This window comes from Biomphalaria glabrata, chromosome 1, assembly GCF_947242115.1.
Source record: "Biomphalaria glabrata chromosome 1, xgBioGlab47.1, whole genome shotgun sequence".
NCBI lineage: Eukaryota > Metazoa > Mollusca > Gastropoda > Planorbidae > Biomphalaria > Biomphalaria glabrata.
In genome coordinates this window covers 60233248-60250993 of record NC_074711.1, presented here as the reverse complement: position 1 = coordinate 60250993, position 17746 = coordinate 60233248, and the positions used below count along the sequence as shown (strand labels likewise).

Genomic DNA, 17746 nt, shown 5'->3' with positions numbered 1-17746 from the left:
GTAGTCAAGGCTGTTCATTTGAAACACTTTACTGAGTGTAGTCAAGGCTGTTCATTTGAAACACTTTACTGAGTGTAGTCAAGGCTGTTCATTTGAAACACTTTACTGAGTGTAGTCAAGGCTGTTCATTTGAAACACTTTACTGAGTGTAGTCAAGGCTGTTCGTTTGAGATTGTTACTCGGTGCTTAGAATTTTTCTTTTAAAAAGAAAATCAAGATCAAAGCACATGCAGTAGCGCACAATGGAGAAAACTGTCAGTTGACTCCTTAGCACACATCTCATGATACAGCGTAGAATATATTTGCATTACACAAATAACAAACTAGTGTGTAAAAGGGAAGCGGTTTTGCACTTATGCGCTAGTGTGCAAATGTAGGCTACATATAATACCATTATGTTACATCTCTCTTCTTTAATTCAGAAAATCTATTTATCAGAATAACTAATAAACTATTCAAAGATTAAAGTCAATTTAGTTAATCACAAAACAAGTCTTATTGGGTTTGTTAACTACTCTGCCTGGGCATGTTACGCGAGGTTCATGTGGTCTAGAAGTGTTAGAAGAAGCAAAGTGTAGTGGCGGATCTAGTTTGTTGTCTTGGATTCTAGATCTTGTGGTTCTAGTTGTTCTGACTGGAAAGTCATAATTATTGTCAAATCTATTTGCTCTCTCAGAAGACTTTCTAATGTGTTTCCTGTTTCTTCTGTATATTTCCTCTTGTTTCTGAGACTGTTTCTCGGAGTCAAAGTATTTCTTCACCATCATAAGGTCTGGTGTCTTAGGTGTAGGCCTAAGTATTTCCTCGCTCGAAGGTACCTATAATTTCTGGGTCAGCGTCCCATGAGTAATTGTGCTGACGACAAATTAATATTAGTCAGTGGAGTAGTTCTGTAGTCTAATAATGACAGAAATTTGTCTTTGCTTTTCTTCCACAGATTCTTCACTATCTGTATAGCTTTTTCAGCCTCGCCATTTGAGCTCTGAAAATGAGGACTCGACATTTCATGCTCTATTCCGTATGATTTACAGAAATTCAGGAATTCTCTTGAAGCGAACTGTGACCCACTATATGACCTTAATCTTCTAGGTATTCCATGACTTGCGAATATACTCTCCATTAGCTTCCATATCTGATGTAATTTCCTGTGACAGTTCGTTGACATCTATATACTTTGAGTAGTAGTCAACTAGACACGCTATTCTTTTCCTCTCAAAGTCAAACAGATCACAACCAATAACTATGCTGTATGGAAGGTCTGGTGTCTTGGTAGGTATTAGCGGTTCTGTTGACACATTTTGATTCTGATGTTCAGCACAACTGCTACAACCCCTGTCACTTCAAGGTATGCATTCATGCCTGGTCAAAACATGACTTCTCTAGCTCTCTGCTTATACTTAACTATTCCTAAGTGCGAGACTTGTGTATCAGATTTAGCATGTATGTACGTAAGCTTGGTAGCATGGCTATTCTCGGACCTTTGTGCATTATACATAATTCCATCAGAAAAAGCTGGGGAAAAAAAAGTTCCATACCCGTATAGTAAGTCTAAATGTATGCCTATTTAAATGATTTACTTATCGACATATTTCAGCAATAAAAGGTATGGTATGGTATTTCATCTGTAGCATAACATTATAATGTGTATTGCATGAACTGTCTGTAGATCTAATTAATAAGAATGAATGAGTTCAATTTCTAAGCTCTTCTTTGTTGTCCTTTAAAAAAAAAAGAGTTGGCAACAATAAGGTTCACTTTAGCGTCCTTGACATCGTTTGGTGATAAAAAATCCTAAGATTTGTATAAATAGTTCTTGTATTAGATCTATAGACTATCACGTGACATAACAAAATGGCGTAAACATATAAGTTTGTGTGTAGACTAGTGAGCCAGTATAAGATAGATCTAAATATAAAAGGTTAATTTATTTATAGTACTAGAATATAGATTGTAGACTTAGATCTACATTGAGATCTTATATTTATCTTTGCTTTCCCACTAGTCAGAAGTCTAGTTCATATTTACTAAGTAGACTATTTAAGATAAAGAATTATTAAATCATGCTTCGATCTCTTTCAATTTGTCAAAGGGCTCAAAAGCGTTTATTTTGTATATCAAGTGCTCAATCAGTTGAGGGTAACAACCGTAAATTAAAAGACGCAAAGTTAAAATTGGAATCACACATTCTGTGTGAACACAGAGAACTAGATCAAGTGTCAAAGGCATTCAGAAAATCTTTTTATTCTAGCCGAATTAGATCTAACAAATCTTATTGCTTCACTTTAAATCGTGCTTCTCCAGCATTCAGCGTCAATTTTATTCGAGAAATTCAGTGTAGTAGTCAACTTGGAAATGGGTCATCACATAATGATAAGCCTGTTCATAATCACAGAAACTGTTGGAATTGTGGCAGAAATACTAGCCCTGTGTTGGAGTTGTTTTTCTGTGATTGTGGTGTTGTACAGAAACCTGCCATTGAGTTAACATATTTTGATATAATGCTTTTGGAACCTTCTTTTGATATTGACATCAAGAAATTGTCAGATGTTTTCAAAGAAACACAAAAGAAATTGCATCCAGATAAGTTTTCTGCTAAATCAGAGGTTTGTATGCTTTAGCTAGCGTTTACATATTCTCTATTTCTGAGCAAAATGCTTTAAATGGCCTTAGTTTGGGTTCTGCAAGTGATGGCTGGGCTTGTGACATTACTAAGATAATATATATAAAATATATGGTAAGAACTTATATGGACATTCATCTATTTTCTGTCAAGCAATGAATGTTGCCATTGCCATTGTACTGTATTGACTTAACTAGTATTCAGATTTTTATTGTGACATTGATATGTCAAATAAATACTGTAATGCTCTTTCTATGATTAACTGTACACAGTATTTTCCATAATGAGCTGTTCTCTTTAGAATTCATCTTTAAAAGCTAGAAATGTCAAACATTTAGGCCTTTGCATACTATCTTTCTTTTAACATGCACCTGTATCAAAAAGTTTTTTTTTTAAATTTTATTTTAATTCTGAGATTTTGAAAAAGCCTATAAAATGAAGCTTTTGCATCAATCCACATTTTTGTGACCCTACCTCCCAGTACCCGGTATCTCAACCTTTTAATTGGGATAACACACCTATGTAGTGCATCTGATCTTTCATTCCCCAAAGCAAGCTAAGTAATTTGAGATAGCGCTGTAATATGAAAGTGTCATATCTGCATACTGAGCTGCAGAAATGCATGTCACCCTCCGCCATTCCCTATGTAACCATGATTATTTCTAGTAAAAGTACACTTGTTGCTAATGAAAATATTGACATTGTCTAATTATTTGTTTCAGATGGAGCGTAAACTGGCACAGGAACAATCCTCCTTGTTAAATAAAGCTTATGGTGTGCTCTTGAAGCCTCTAAGCCGAGCTCTTTATTTGTTGGAACTGCAAGGCATCACCATAGAAGATGATACAAAATTGACAGACTCAGAATTTTTAATGGAAATCATGGAAATCAATGAAAAGATCAGCAGCATTGCTAGTGAGAGTGACTTGAACTCTGTGGAGGCTGACAATAGCTCACAGATAGAAAATTGCCTTGTGCAGCTCTCACACTCATTCAGTCTGAAGGACTACTCTAAAGCAAAGGTCATGACAATTCGACTGAGATATTATACGACCATTCAGGAAAGACTATTCGAGTTAAGAAGAAGTCGGTTAGGCTAGTATTTACTAAAAAATTTTATTTTGTAATTCATTATATTTTTGTATGCCCTGTTTATGTATATTAAAAAGAATATATATTCTTTGTAATAGTTAAATACACTTATTGTTACTTCAGATATTATTTATTTATTAAAGATTTTATTGTACAACTCCTTACCTTAAGTTGTTCAAGTTCTCACAATAAATTGTGAAAAAAATGTCAGTGATTGTTTTGTTTTTTTTACTTTGGTAAGAAAGAAAATAATTTTCTTTTATAACTATTAGCATAAAAAAACACCAAGATAATTGTTTTCTTTGTTTTCATACAAACTCGTAGGTGCCCTCTATTGATCTGCTTTTTAGTAAGCATTCCTAGTTAAAAAGGCAGGGTTAGGTATTTTAGGCCTCTAAAGTTAGATAACTACTGCTTATGTTTTGACAAATGAATATGTCACTAGTGATCTAATATTCCAGTAATTGTTAATATAAACAGAACTTGAAGCACACAATATTACTTTGGGATGACTAAATGTCATTGGAGAATTTCATGTGAGGATAGTCAGGAAAGCATACCATGGCCATTTCAATTTAAAAGTATGATTATAATTACTCATTGATGACCTGCATGACTAGAAATGATTACATCATTTAAGACTTAGAACTATTGATGGCAGTATAGGTCACATAAATGAGTACTGGTACCAATTTCAAATAAAATAAACCACCGTCTATTAAATCATGCTAATAAAAAATGTGTAAATATCTGCACCACAGAGTGCACATTACATTTTTAGTGGTTTTTTTTTTTTTTTTAAAACAAAAGTAAATGTTTTGGTAAACCAATAGTGCAACTGAAATGATAAGTAATTATAAATGTGTGTGTGTGACAAAATTGTAACCCTGTGTAATTACTTCCCCTATCATCACACCATTATTAACACTTTGTCTTTAAGTTCTTCTGTGCTTAGCATGCTACAAAATATGGGGACATTTTCAAGTTTTTGAGGTCTAAATGTAGAAGACAGACCATAAATACTCGACTAAACAGCCCTCCCTTTTATTCACCTATAACTTAAACAACAAAGCAAGAACTAAAAACCTCATTGCCATTACATACACTTTATTTTTGCCAATCATTCATGAATGTCAATAATCTGAAGTTCATACCTGATGAAACATTCAAACAAACAATGAAATTGCAATGAAATAATTAACAACTGTAACAAATGATGAAATATAAGAATGACAAGAAAGGAAATCTTTCTCAGTGTGTGTTGTAGAGGTACAAGCAATGCATAACACATCAAAACTCAACCACCACAAGCACTTCCCAATATTTTGCAGTTACACTTGTCCTCTTCTGCCTAAATGAGTCAATTTGAATTTTTCATGCTTAGCCTAAGTATAGTTTACATAGAAGTTTTATAACAACAGAAATAGTTTTACAGAAATTCCTTATTTTCATTGAGAAATATTGATTAGCTTAAAATATATGGTATTATTACAAGATTAATTTTGAACTCAATATCCTGTATGTGAATTAGGAAAATGAATATTTATTCTTTGAGTAAATTGTATATGCTCTTTATATTTTAACTGCTTCTATTAAGCCATTTGTTAGGACTCATTGACAGTGGACAATTATTTTATGCAAAATAAGAAGAAAAAGTGTATTTCCATTAATCTAAAATAAAAGATATATTTAAAATAAGACTCCCTTGGTATTTTTCTGAAATTTAGAAAGTAAAAAAATGAAACTCTGGAGGTATTTTTCTTAAGTAAAAATGAAGCGCCCATGATATTTTTCTAAACTCCTGACTTGATATAGTTAGAAATCAATGAAGATTCCATTGAAAAAGTTTTCAAGATTATATATTTAGTAAAACATAATGTTTATTTGCCAATGGTAGTAGCTAACTAGAGAAACTTACCAAATTGGCGGATGCCAGTTTTTTTTTTTTTATTATATAATTAAACACACAAAAAAGCAATAATTTAAATATAAGACAGAGTATCCCGTATGTTGTAATACAAATGTGTCATAGAAAAAAGGAGGGAGGACAAAAATATTTTTGTCTCTAATCATACTATGTGTACACTATGATCAGACACCAGTAGTCCTATGATGCTTACATTCTGAGTGAAAAATAATTTACAACATAGGCCGAGGCATGTTTAGTGTTTAGACAAAGACATCATTAAATCATACAATTTGTACATTATGAGATAATTAACATTATAATCATAACATACATTAAGAATAAGACATCAGTAATCCTAACATACATTAAGAATAAGACATCAGTAATCCTAACATACATTGCAATCAAAGACTCAGTAATCCTAACATACATTAAGAATAAGACATCAGTAATCCTAACATACATTGCAATCAAAGACTTAAGTTTACCAAACATGCTTACATTATAGATCAGATACTTGGCTACCACAACACCAATCAGGATAACATGCTCACCATGACAATTACAACCAACATATTTGTACATTATATCAGAGAATTCTTTCTCACCAATGTACAGTTTAGTTTGTGATCTTCATGATGAACAAATTCAATTAGAACTCTTACATTAGCATCACTACTAGACAAGATTAGAGATTTGAAGACCACTAAAGACCTAACAACACTTAATGAACATCATCTTAACAACCAAACAAATGTGAAGTGTCATCCTATTATGCAGTAGATCTCTTTAAAAAAAAAACAATCTTGAGAAGTAATAGAAGCTACATTTGTTCTGATGTGACACATGAACTTGACTTGCCAAAAGACTATTTTCTGCTGCCAGTCTTTCCTACCATACACTGATCAGACAATCTTGTCCTCATCAGTAAGCAACTCACTGTTCAAATGTATGCTACCTTCAAACAAAAACTTTCTTGACAGTAACACCCCATGATAGAAATATAAAATTCAATCAATGCAGAAAAAAAGTGTAAAAAAAAAACAAAAAAAAAAAACCAACTATTATAAAACTTTAATATTTTGTTTCTTAACTTGTGTATGTGAAAATGGGTGCAATGATATTGACACTCAGTCTATGAGGATAAAGTCATCTCCTATGTTAAAGGTAACAATTGTTCACATTAAACAATACAGTAGCAATATAAAGAAAACTATGTACATCAATACATAAAGGGATATAAAACTGGTGGCAAAAAAAAAAAAGCCATTTGTTTTATTTTCTCCTTGTGTAATACATTAAAGGAATATAGCCAGATAAAAAATTTTTTTAGAGCTCTGTATAATAAATATACAGAACACTTAACACAAGATCCCTGCAGAATAGGTTATCATAGTTTATCTTGCAACCCAAAAAAAACAAAACAATAAATAATGTAAATTACAATACACACGCAATGACAAAGTGAATACATGTGCATACAAAGTTATGTCCAATAGTGTGTGAGGATCTGGATGACTTTGTACACTAGACATGCATGATCTGAACAACCTTTAGATATATTGATCAAAAACATTTTGTTGATTTTTTTTTATATATCATAAACACGCACTCAAATATAAATAAATTTAAACAAAAAATATGTTACATATGTAGAGAATAAGATATATTTGGAGAATTGACAACTCTAAACCATTTTAAATTAATTAAGAATAGGCACTAAAAGGAAAAAGTGAAAAAAAAAAACAAAAAAAACTTTCCCATGATGGAATGTTGACCCACTTTACACCTTTGAAAGCAAACAAAAAAAATGTACTATACAAGCTGTTGCCTTTATTTAAGTACAATCTGAGTTACAATAGAAAATGAGGTTGTTTTTTTCCCCCGCATACAACTGACTAGATGAATTTACACATAATGTTATTTTAAAGCTTTTTTGATGTGGACTTTTTGTTTATTGAGAAGGAGAGATTTCTAAGTTAAATCTATTCATTAGTTACCACTCAAGTAAGATATTTTCAGGGCTGGGGTGGGAGAGTTTAATTGCATGCAGAGAATCTTTGGCACACAATTCTTAAGAGGTTAGGAACAGGCCAACCCATCAGAGTGCATGGCAAATATTGCACTTCCTACATAGTCTGCTGCATATTTGTTTCCTTTTACTAAAGCAATTGTATTAGCCAGCTTTTAAGTATGTTATCAATTTTAAGTATTCAAATGAATTATCTTACTATGTTTTTGAGGGGCTTAATGACAATGATAGCTTCATTTTAAAAAGATAAATATATATACATGAAAATAAAAAACAACAAACTTAAACTCATAGTAGAGAGAGAGGGAGAAAATGTCCATCAAAAGTAAATCAGTACAGTAGACATATTTACAATTTACATTCATATTTTTGTTCATGACATTATTTACTAGGTACAAGTGCAAACAAACTTGGATTGAACAAGATCAATGAAGAAGGTGATCTTACCATTTATTAATGTCAAGTCTTGTTTTCAACAATGAAAGATTAAATCAAGCTATTGAAACTTAATGAAATTATATGTTTTAATTTTCTTAAAAGGCCCAAGAATGAATGAAAGGAATGAATAAGTCCTATACGATGTCCTATACGATCAGCAAGATACAATATAAACATTTTTTTTTTAAATAATAGGATAGCAGAGAATAAAAACTTCTGTTGCTGCTATAACTACTGTACAAGAGTGTAGTGCATATTTCAAATTGTTCAATTTGTTAAAACTACCAGTCAAGAAAAAATATTACAAGATTGTAAGAGATTGAAACCGCTCATTCTCTGTTAATACTTCAATATGAAAAGGTTTCTTGTACATTCAATAGGGAGAAAAACAACAGTGGTGTAAAATTAAACATTTATTTTAATATAATACTCAATAATTATAAACCTTCAAGAAAATAAAAGTCCTACAAAGCTTTAGCATTTGTAGAAAAGACAAAAAAAAAAACACAACATTTTGCCATAGAAAAGAAATGTATAGATTATAATTTGTTTCAAAAGTATTTCAGTGATTTACTAATCACAAAACATAATAATAACCAAAGAGAATATATTGTAGACAAAAGCCTGTGCTTCTATGGAAATATGGAGTAATGTTTGCACTGTGGTTAACTCACTACACCCTTAGACAAATAGCCAGGTACAAGAAAAAAAAGAGACCAACAGCAACTGAACATTTTTAAAGATTTTCGTAGCCTCACCAACATTTGAAACACTGTAGAATTTAAACAATGCTTCCAAAGAAGAACTATTAAGATACTCAGGGGAAAATGATTTGAGAAATGCTGTTCATTTTGTTTTCTAGCAGAACTTTAAGAATATCAAAAGACTATTTCATTGAGTTTCAAATATTAGTTGAGGTAAATAGAGTTTTAAAATGGTATAATTTAAATAATTAAACAGGTACAGATGGTGGTTGTTTTTACTTTGCCTCAAACACCTAACCCATTAGGTGCATTGGCCATTAGTGAATTCTGCAGATAACTGGGTCAACTCGACTATTTGAACACTGTCCTGCTTATATTTGTTATGGGTAATGATTGCTTCCAAGGATGGTGTGTCCAGCACAACAAATAGCTTTTTAATTGTATTCCATGATGATGATGAATGAGTGTTAATGTTCCAAAAAAAAAAGTAGAGGTTTTGAATTGAAATAATATCAGATATTAGTCAATGTATTGAACATTTGAAAAATGAATTACGATGATTTGATGTGACAATTCAATAGATTATTGTGATTCAATCAACATATGAATGAATTGCAATTTACAACTATTTACATAAAGTTTAGTGTGAATGATTCTCTTGTCATCCAAATCTAGCAACACATGCTATGATTGAGTAGATTTAGTAATCCATCACTTCTCGACAATGCTATTCAACTCAATGATCAGTCAGTTTTAAACCTTGTTCCCTTTTACATGCTTTAACAACAGCACATGAAGTAGGTTAGCATGGGGCTGTCCGATGTCTATCTGAGGGGGGCAGATATATGTGCCCATTTGTTAATCCATTCCGTAAGGAAAAACTCTCAGAGCTTTTAGTGCTCTCCTTGCTACCATCACTTGAGTTTGTAGTAGCTATTGCACTAGGGGTAGAGGAGTAATGCTGGTCTGGCAGAGATAGGCCAGTCGCCTGAGGGCTCTCTAGCTCATTCTCAAAGTGAACTAAGTTGGCCAAGGGAGCTGCAGGATGGGTTACAATTGGCTGTCCTGAGGGAGGCTTATCTTGCCTGCCTGCATCAGTGTTGTCACCTGAGTTATGTTGAGAGACAATTTTGAAACCTGTTGTTGGAGGCGGGCTCAAAACTGGCAGCCTTAAATTAGGCCTTGAGACTAGCCCTCCTGGAAGATTTGATGAGGCAATGGTATTGTGAGGTCCCAACCTTAGAGGGTCAGCCGTTGATGTAGAAAAAGGATTGTTTTGTGGTAGAGAGTTTCGAGGATCAGGTTTCATTTCAAGTGTTGGAGGCTCGTGATCAAGATACTCTACTGGCCTAGGTATGATGGTCTGTTTGGGTGAAGGGGAACCACGACTTTTCTCTTTTTTAATCAAAGGTTTCATTTCTATTAGACCTGAGTTGTGCAGAGATGCCTCACTCCCATTAGAATGATGAGACTGATGTGATAATGGCTGCCGTGGGTTTACTGAGGAAGTGTAGCTTTCTGGCATAAAGGGTTGGCTAGAATCATCGACATCATCTCCAAATTCTGAGATAAAGCAGTCCTCCTCATCATCTTCATTGTCCATGTATCCCAGGGGAACTAACTCATCATCAAATTGAAAAACGGTTTCGGTTATGCCAAACTGACTATTCCCCTCAGCGTTACTTTGAGGAAGGGAGGATTGCTTTGGAGCTGCGGCACCTTCAATGCAGAGGCTGTTGATGCTGGTGGCATCTTCACGTCTTTCAATCAGTTCCAGGGTTCCTTCAAACAATTCTATGTTACCAGGTCCAGCTCCATCGTGTGTGTCACTACCACTAGAGTAGTAGAAGGATACCTTCTCAAAACTGGACTTCAATTTGGGAAGTAAGAATTTGATTACTGCTTTGAAAGTTGGTCGTTTATTTGGTCTCCTCTCCCAACACAGTCGCATAAGAAAAGCCCTGGAAAAATAATTTCTTTGATTACCAAGCATTAACAAATCAATTTTTTCATTAGCCTGATAACAAATACAGAAATTTAGATTTCTGTGCTTTTTAGATTTCTGTGCTTTTTTTAACAAAAACCCCCCAAAAAAACTCACATTTCTTCCGGGCAATTTTCTGGGATGTCCATAACATGGCCATCTGTTACAAATCTGACAACTTCTTCATTGGATAATCCTTGATATGGTTGAGCTGCTAGTGTGACCATCTCCCATAAGACAACACCAAATGACCTAAAGAATAGCATAATAATAATAATCAAGTTTCTCAAAATTCAGGGAAGCTTGTTTGGAGTGATATACAGCTATTGTGCCACTCATCAAGTATAAAATAATTTGAAATAAATTGTATGCAATGCTTCATCAAAAGATTTTTTTAATTCCTACTTTTAGCTCACACTTTCTTCTTAGTGAAAGGTTTTCAAAAACACAAATCCAAAATTTCACATATAGTAGTATGGTTGGGAAGCTTAATTGATAGTGTCATAAGTTTGATCCTCATTTTCTTTTCTATTTATTTTTCAATTACTTATAAATTATGAATGCTTAGTTATCACTATTATTTGAACGTAAAGAAGGAATTGATTTTAAAAAATGTATATGTTACTTGTTTTTTAGTTTGAGAAGTAAAAAGTACAAAAAGTACAAAACTCAATGAGTATACTAAATAAATAGGTTTACGTGTCAGATCATTTTTGAATTACTGTATATGCCTATGTGTTTCACTGTTACAGAAAAAAATCTATTAGAAAATAATAATATTTTTAACAAATGGCCAAAGAATGCTCACCAGCAATCAGACATGCTAGAAAACACTCCATCTTTCAGAGACTCCGGGGCCATCCATCTGACAGGCAACATACCCTTACCACCCTTACGATAGTAGTCTGTTTCATAGACATCACGGGTCATGCCAAAGTCTGAAATAGTCAATCAATATAAATTTGTGCTTTAGTCACTCAAAAAAATGAGCACTCAAATTGACAGCATATATACAAATTCATCAATCATGCCTCTGTTGTTTGACTCATAATACTGCTACTAAACAAAATTATGTAAAAGATAAATAAAAATGAAATTTCTTTAGCAGAAGAGGTCCAAAATGTCACCAGATTTGGATGCAAATATGTGCACAGAAAACTGAAGTGAAGTACTCATTTTCTGTATCTGTTTAAATGTAATTTTTGTTATTTCTTAATGTTATCATTTGGTAGATTAAGGTAAGCAACTCTTGAGGAGACAAAACATTTAGTTTCTGAATCTGCCTAAAGGAATGGATGTTCTTTCTCTTTACTAAACATTCTGCATCTATAACTTCATCTTAGTCCTTATATTTTGGGCAGTATAATAAATTAACTTTCTATAGCTTCAATCCCCAAACTCCCTCCCCCCCCCCCCCCCCCAAAAAAAAAAGAGACACAAAAAAAAAACAAGCATAATATAAAAATTCTTTTTTTTTATTAAAAAAAATTATCAAAGAGCAAGAACACATTTACAACTATCTCTCAATAATGTAGACTTTATTTCCCTTTTCAATAAGTGGTTAATTTCTTAATCGATTCAAGTTTGTTTGGTACTAAAAAATGATTGTTAAGTTTCAACTTGATCAGAGAATGGGAAATGGGAGAAATGAGGTGTACAATTATCCAAGGGAAGAAAACACAACATTATTTAGCCATACATCTTAAATACTGAGGGATTAATTTCCCTTTTTGTTTTGTTAGATACAATAAATAATTGTGTACCGTTTCAACTAGATCTTGAGAATGGGTATTAGGGAAATAGTGTTTAAGTTTTGTACCAGACAGAGTGAGTGAGTTGATATAAGCTTTACAAAAATAGTACACACCTCCGACCTTTACTGTTCTGTCTCCAGCAACCATACAGTTCCTTGCCGCCAGGTCTCTATGAACAAATTTTTTGTCAGCAAGATAAGCCATACCATCTGCTATTTCTCCAGTCATCTGAAGTATTTCTAACAATGTTGGAGGTGTAGCAAATGGATGTTCCTTAAAAAAAAAATGACTGAATGAATATTTAAACAAAAATATATTTTCTTCTTCTGTATTTTTTTATAATATTTCTTATAAGTGCATCCTATGGATAGGACACTATTTAGTTCAACAGTTTATTGAATTTATTTTTTAATTAATCAATCTGGTGTCTCATAAAGGAGTGATAAGGTCATTACCTGCACCTATCATCTAGCCAGGAAAACCAGTGACTTGGCAGAATTTAAGTCATTGGTTAATATGCATGACGCGCAGGACTTAATCATCTTCTTTTTTGAAGTAACGGCTATATTATATAAGATAAGATTAGATTGAAATATGCAAGGAAAGAGCTAAGTGGACAGGCCCAAGCAAACCTGGAAGAGGTCGCTCATCAACAAAGCTGAGGATACTGGAATGACATGGGAGCAGATGAAGAAAGCTGCTCAGATCACAGTTCAGTGGAGAGGTGTGGTTGTGGCCCTATGCTTCCATAGAGGTTCATAGGAATAAGTTAAATAAGTATGATCTAGAGTTCCTAAAAAGTTAAACCAGTTCCTTTTTTTTAAAATTAACTTACCTCATCTGGTCTAAGTTGTCGTAGATATGTTTTTAGATCTCCAAGTGGCATCAGTTCCATGACAACATAATAAGGATGAGCTCTAGATACAACTCCTAAAAGTTTGACAACATGGTGGCAGTGAAAAGCTCTGTAAAAGGAGAAAGAAAACTCCATATCATTTAATAGGATTAGAAAGTAAAGGCGACATATTGATTTAGAATCTAAAATAGGGATAAAACTAGACTAAAAATAACATTGGTTTTGCTCACTTCATTATTGTTGCCTCATTAAGAAATTCTTGAGTATCCGTAAAGTTTGCACGCTCATTGACTGTCTGAATAGAGAATAATGAATTACAATTCATGCTCATGTAAAAGATAATTGTTATACAAAACAAAACAATGTGTACAAGCTATAGATGTGACAAAATCTAATTATTACTAACAATCATGCATTGTCCAAAAAATGAAATAACATGTAGTAGACTGGTGTTCACTTCTATTTTGTAAATTTTCACACAAAAAATCAGAATTACAGTCTGTTACTTTAATGATGATTTCTATCTTAAAGTAAAGTACCATTTTCAGACCTGCTATCTATAGGGCAGACAATGTTAAGTTAGTTTCTTTCTGTGGCCAATGGTTAACAAGGGTGTCATGTGGCAGCAAAAGGACCAAATGACTTTGCCTAACACAAGTCAGGTGCTCAGAGTTGGGTGGACTCTGAGGCATTCTTAACATCAAGAAATTCAAAATTCCAGTCTCACACAGAGTTTCAAACCCAAGACCCCCTCAGTTCAGAATCAAAGTGCTTTACCACTCAGCCACCATGCCCTCTTCTAACTTAATTGTTAGGGTAATTTGTAAAATTAAGTAAAGCAGATGTTAGAATATATTTTTCACAGTGTATTATTTTCATCTCTAAAATAATGATTGCTTTATTCGATCAATGTGACCTTTCCAGTTATTGCAGAGTATAACCCTATACCAGAGATTATAATCTTGTGGGTCACAAACCCTTGAATGACGATCTGCCAGGGGTCGCCCAACACCATATAAACAGATTTCATTCTGATTCTCTTACAACTTTTTGCTTTTAGACATTACTTTTACAAATGAAATTATTTTGACATTCTAGATTACCATATTTATATAGCATTTTTTCTTCTCTTACCTTAACAGCCACAGGGATTTCTTCCTCAGGATCATCATCTCTTAAACCTTTAGCTATACCTTCATAGACCATGCCAAAAGATCCTTGACCTAGCTCTCTGATCAGTCTGATCTTATCTCTGGACACTTCCCATTCATCTAAATTGTACACTGTAGACATCAATATAAATTTTTTTTCTAATGAAAGCAAGCACATTAAAGAAAAACAAAAAGCACAAACAGTGTGCAGCGCCATAATCAGCTAATGTATCACTACTATTAAACTCTCTGAAAACTGTATTGCTAACCTTTAAAATGACTTCTTCCTCACCTCTCACACACATGCTAAATGTTAAAATTACTTGCTCGTGTTTTCATTTGTTTTAATTTTTTAAAAATGACTTAAATATAAACTTAATTATATTATATTATAAATGTCATGATCAAAATATAAAGCTTCCAGGTTGAAAAAGGATTAAACCAATGTCATAGGTCTACCAGCTGATTGCCATGTTTGGCTACTATGAAAAAGTTTGTATTTCACACTTGGGGAGAATAAATGAAAATGCTTAAACATTTTAATGTTTATTTTGCCAAAAGTGTTGTTGTTTTTTTGTTATCCTCCAATGTTTTGCAGACAAAATAAAATATTTTACATATAACATTTTTTTAGACTAATTGTAGTAGGTTGAAATACCATAGTTTTATTTCTTCTATGGAACAGTCTGACAGACACACATTTTCACAATTTAACCTAAACTCTTATTAGTCTATCAGCTGTGATGCCAACATCCCAAAATGGAAATGTGTATTCCCAAAAATGGAAATATGTATTTTTAGGGGGCAAATGTGTATTTTCCTAAATATAAAGAAATATAACTGCCAAAGACAAATCCAAAAAAAATATTGAAGCATGAAACATACACAAAATGCAGCAATTCAGAAACTTAACACTATATGAAGTTATTTATATAAAAGAAATTCAGTATATTTTTTCTTTCAAAATGATTATACACATTTAGTCTTGATCATAGGTTTTCTGGAATGTAAGAATGTTGCAGTTCATCGTCATAGCACCACAAGGCAATGATTTTAAGGTCATAATGCCTTTAAGGTGTATTCCTGATTCCATAGCATCAATAGGAAATTCATTCGAAAGAAAGGGAATTTTTGTTAGAAGTGAATTTAAACTCAAAGAATGGATTACTTAGCTGGATCAGTAACCTCCAGTTCTATCAAGCTAGTTTTGTTTTTAGAGCAATATTTTTAAACTAGGTATGCTGACACTGGAAATATTTAATCAGATTTTGAAAGAATTCAGAGTTTCCTTCTTCTTTCAGACAATTCTTTGCAAAGTCAGCAATGAAAGGCTTTGGCATCCTCCACACTCACTTTTCACGTACATTTTTTAGATTTTTTTCCAGACAAAATATAAGCCTAATTAGTCATTGAACTTGCTAATAAATATAGCAGCTAACCTATCCAGTCTGCTCAATATAGATTTACTCCTAAAATATTGTTAGATAAAGTTATTTATTCTGGGTTCTGATGCTTGGAGCTGTATTAGAAAACCAATCAGATTTGTTGAAGGAGAGCACAAGCAATCAATACTGCATAAGAAAAAGCTTTTCTTTTGAAAGAAAATTCTGCCTTGAATGTCCCTGATTTCAATCTTTGAATCTATACTTTCATAAGTAATCAAATGGAACCTAGCTCAGTCACAAGTGACTATAGCAGTAGCTTTAGATGTGCTGCTGGAGATACTCAGTTGCAACTGAATCAGAGCACATTAGTTTGAGTCCACACTTTTGTTTTTATAAGAAAAGAAGATCAATAAATCTGCATCTGAGTAGCAAGACATCTTGATCCTAGAACTACTTGATCTAGTTCTACTTTGATCTATATTTAATTCTAGTAGACTTCTGGTCACTTCTACTAGATTTAGATGAACATTTATAGGGTTGTTCTGCATCTCTGACCTACTTTAAGGTAAGTAACATGGTCAAAGATACACAATATTTTTTTTCCATAATCTTTCTATGGCTAATCTTAAATCATTTTTTCATAGGACTAAATAGTGCTAATTTGTTTTTTTGAAAATAGGAAATAAAATTTGGTCTTAAGTGTTTTTATTTATTGCAGCCATGTTTACTTCCCACACACACACACAAAAAAGGAAAAGGAAATGAAAACATAATAATGTTGCATTACTAGACTTCTAAAGTTTAAGTTATTCCCAATCTATCTATATATATATATATATATTTATACACATGTCAATATCTGGTGTCATTAAAATAGTTGCATGTTTTTCTGTAGCTTGTTTTGATTTTGCCCTTTCATATTGCCCTTCATTTCCTAACCATCGCCACTGCTTCACATATATTTCACACTCTTTTGTTACCCTGGCAATCAAATCATTAAATAAGAACAATCTGATATAAACTTTGTCACATGTAAATTATAAGTGAGTCTGGTGTGAATGTACACTTTGGTTTCTTATAGTTATAATGTTTTTTGTTTGGTGTATTGCACAAATTGTAAGACAAATTTTCATACGGACAATAAAGATTATTATTATTTCATACACTCTGCCTACATGAATACTTACAGCGTTTATGGTGGAGAGCAGTCGTTTGCCCAAACCCACCCCATTTGGAAAACTGTGTTCACCCGTCACTAAATAGTGGTATATGCTATGTGACGGGTCTACTAGTACATTTTACAGAGAAACTAGAAAAAAAAATGTAGAGACTAAGAAGGATGATAAGAGGGGAAAAAAAGTATTACCATGTTCAGAAGGCACATAGTTGGCATTTGGTGATATTACTGTAGTACCAGTAGGCAAGATTCTGGAAGATTAAAAAATATTTATATATTTTCAAAATATTTTTTTAGCAGGTGCTTAAATTTTCTCTATTTTCTGGATGGTAGTGATATGGGATAATGAGCTCTAAACAAACATTGTGTTTTTAAATGTATTATCTATACATTTTTTTGTGAGAATATGAATAAATATTATTAAAAAAAATAATTTAATTTGAATCATAATATATTCCTAGATATAGCCTAGAGCAAGACTTGTTCACAGTTGCTCAGTTATTCATTTTCCAATAATTACCTAATTAGCTAAGATTTTTTTTTCTGGTCATAAAATATTACCCAGATCTAGTCTAGATCTTGATCCTGGAGACTTGTCCAAAGTGGTAAGTTTTCATTTTTAATTTTCATTTATAAAACAATAT

At 32.7% G+C, this 17746-nt stretch overlaps 2 protein-coding genes across 5 annotated transcripts in view; one reads left to right on the top strand and one right to left on the bottom strand.

The window, feature by feature from the left end:
• Window positions 1-1823: 1823 nt before the first annotated feature.
• On the top strand, window positions 1824-6425 carry LOC106052722 (iron-sulfur cluster co-chaperone protein HscB-like). The gene is made up of 2 exons (XM_013208148.2): window positions 1824-2603; window positions 3343-6425. The coding sequence occupies exons 1-2, from the start codon at window positions 2061-2063 to the stop codon at window positions 3718-3720; spliced, it is 921 nt and encodes a 306-aa protein (XP_013063602.1). The 5' UTR covers window positions 1824-2060; the 3' UTR covers window positions 3721-6425.
• LOC106052721 (putative molluscan insulin-related peptide(s) receptor) overlaps window positions 4803-17746 on the bottom strand; it is a 77502-nt gene continuing 64558 nt past the window's right edge. For 3 of the 4 annotated variants that reach the window (XM_056016873.1, XM_056003474.1, XM_056010227.1), the window contains exons 19-26: window positions 17292-17353; window positions 14524-14672; window positions 13620-13684; window positions 13369-13498; window positions 12647-12806; window positions 11588-11717; window positions 10897-11031; window positions 4803-10756 (exon numbers count right to left, since the gene is read on the bottom strand). In XM_056016873.1, coding sequence (XP_055872848.1) covers window positions 9598-10756; window positions 10897-11031; window positions 11588-11717; window positions 12647-12806; window positions 13369-13498; window positions 13620-13684; window positions 14524-14672; window positions 17292-17353 — 1990 coding nt within the window. In that variant the 3' untranslated portion in view covers window positions 4803-9597. 4 annotated transcript variants of the gene reach the window in all.

Excerpts from the sequence above, each read along its gene's own strand:
- LOC106052722 (XM_013208148.2), top strand. The coding sequence starts at position 2,061 with ATGCTTCGATCTCTTTCAATTTGTCAAAGGGCTCAAAAGCGTTTATTT. Across the intron at positions 2,604-3,342 it reads AGTTTTCTGCTAAATCAGAG|ATGGAGCGTAAACTGGCACA; the intron begins GTTTGTATGCTT and ends TATTTGTTTCAG.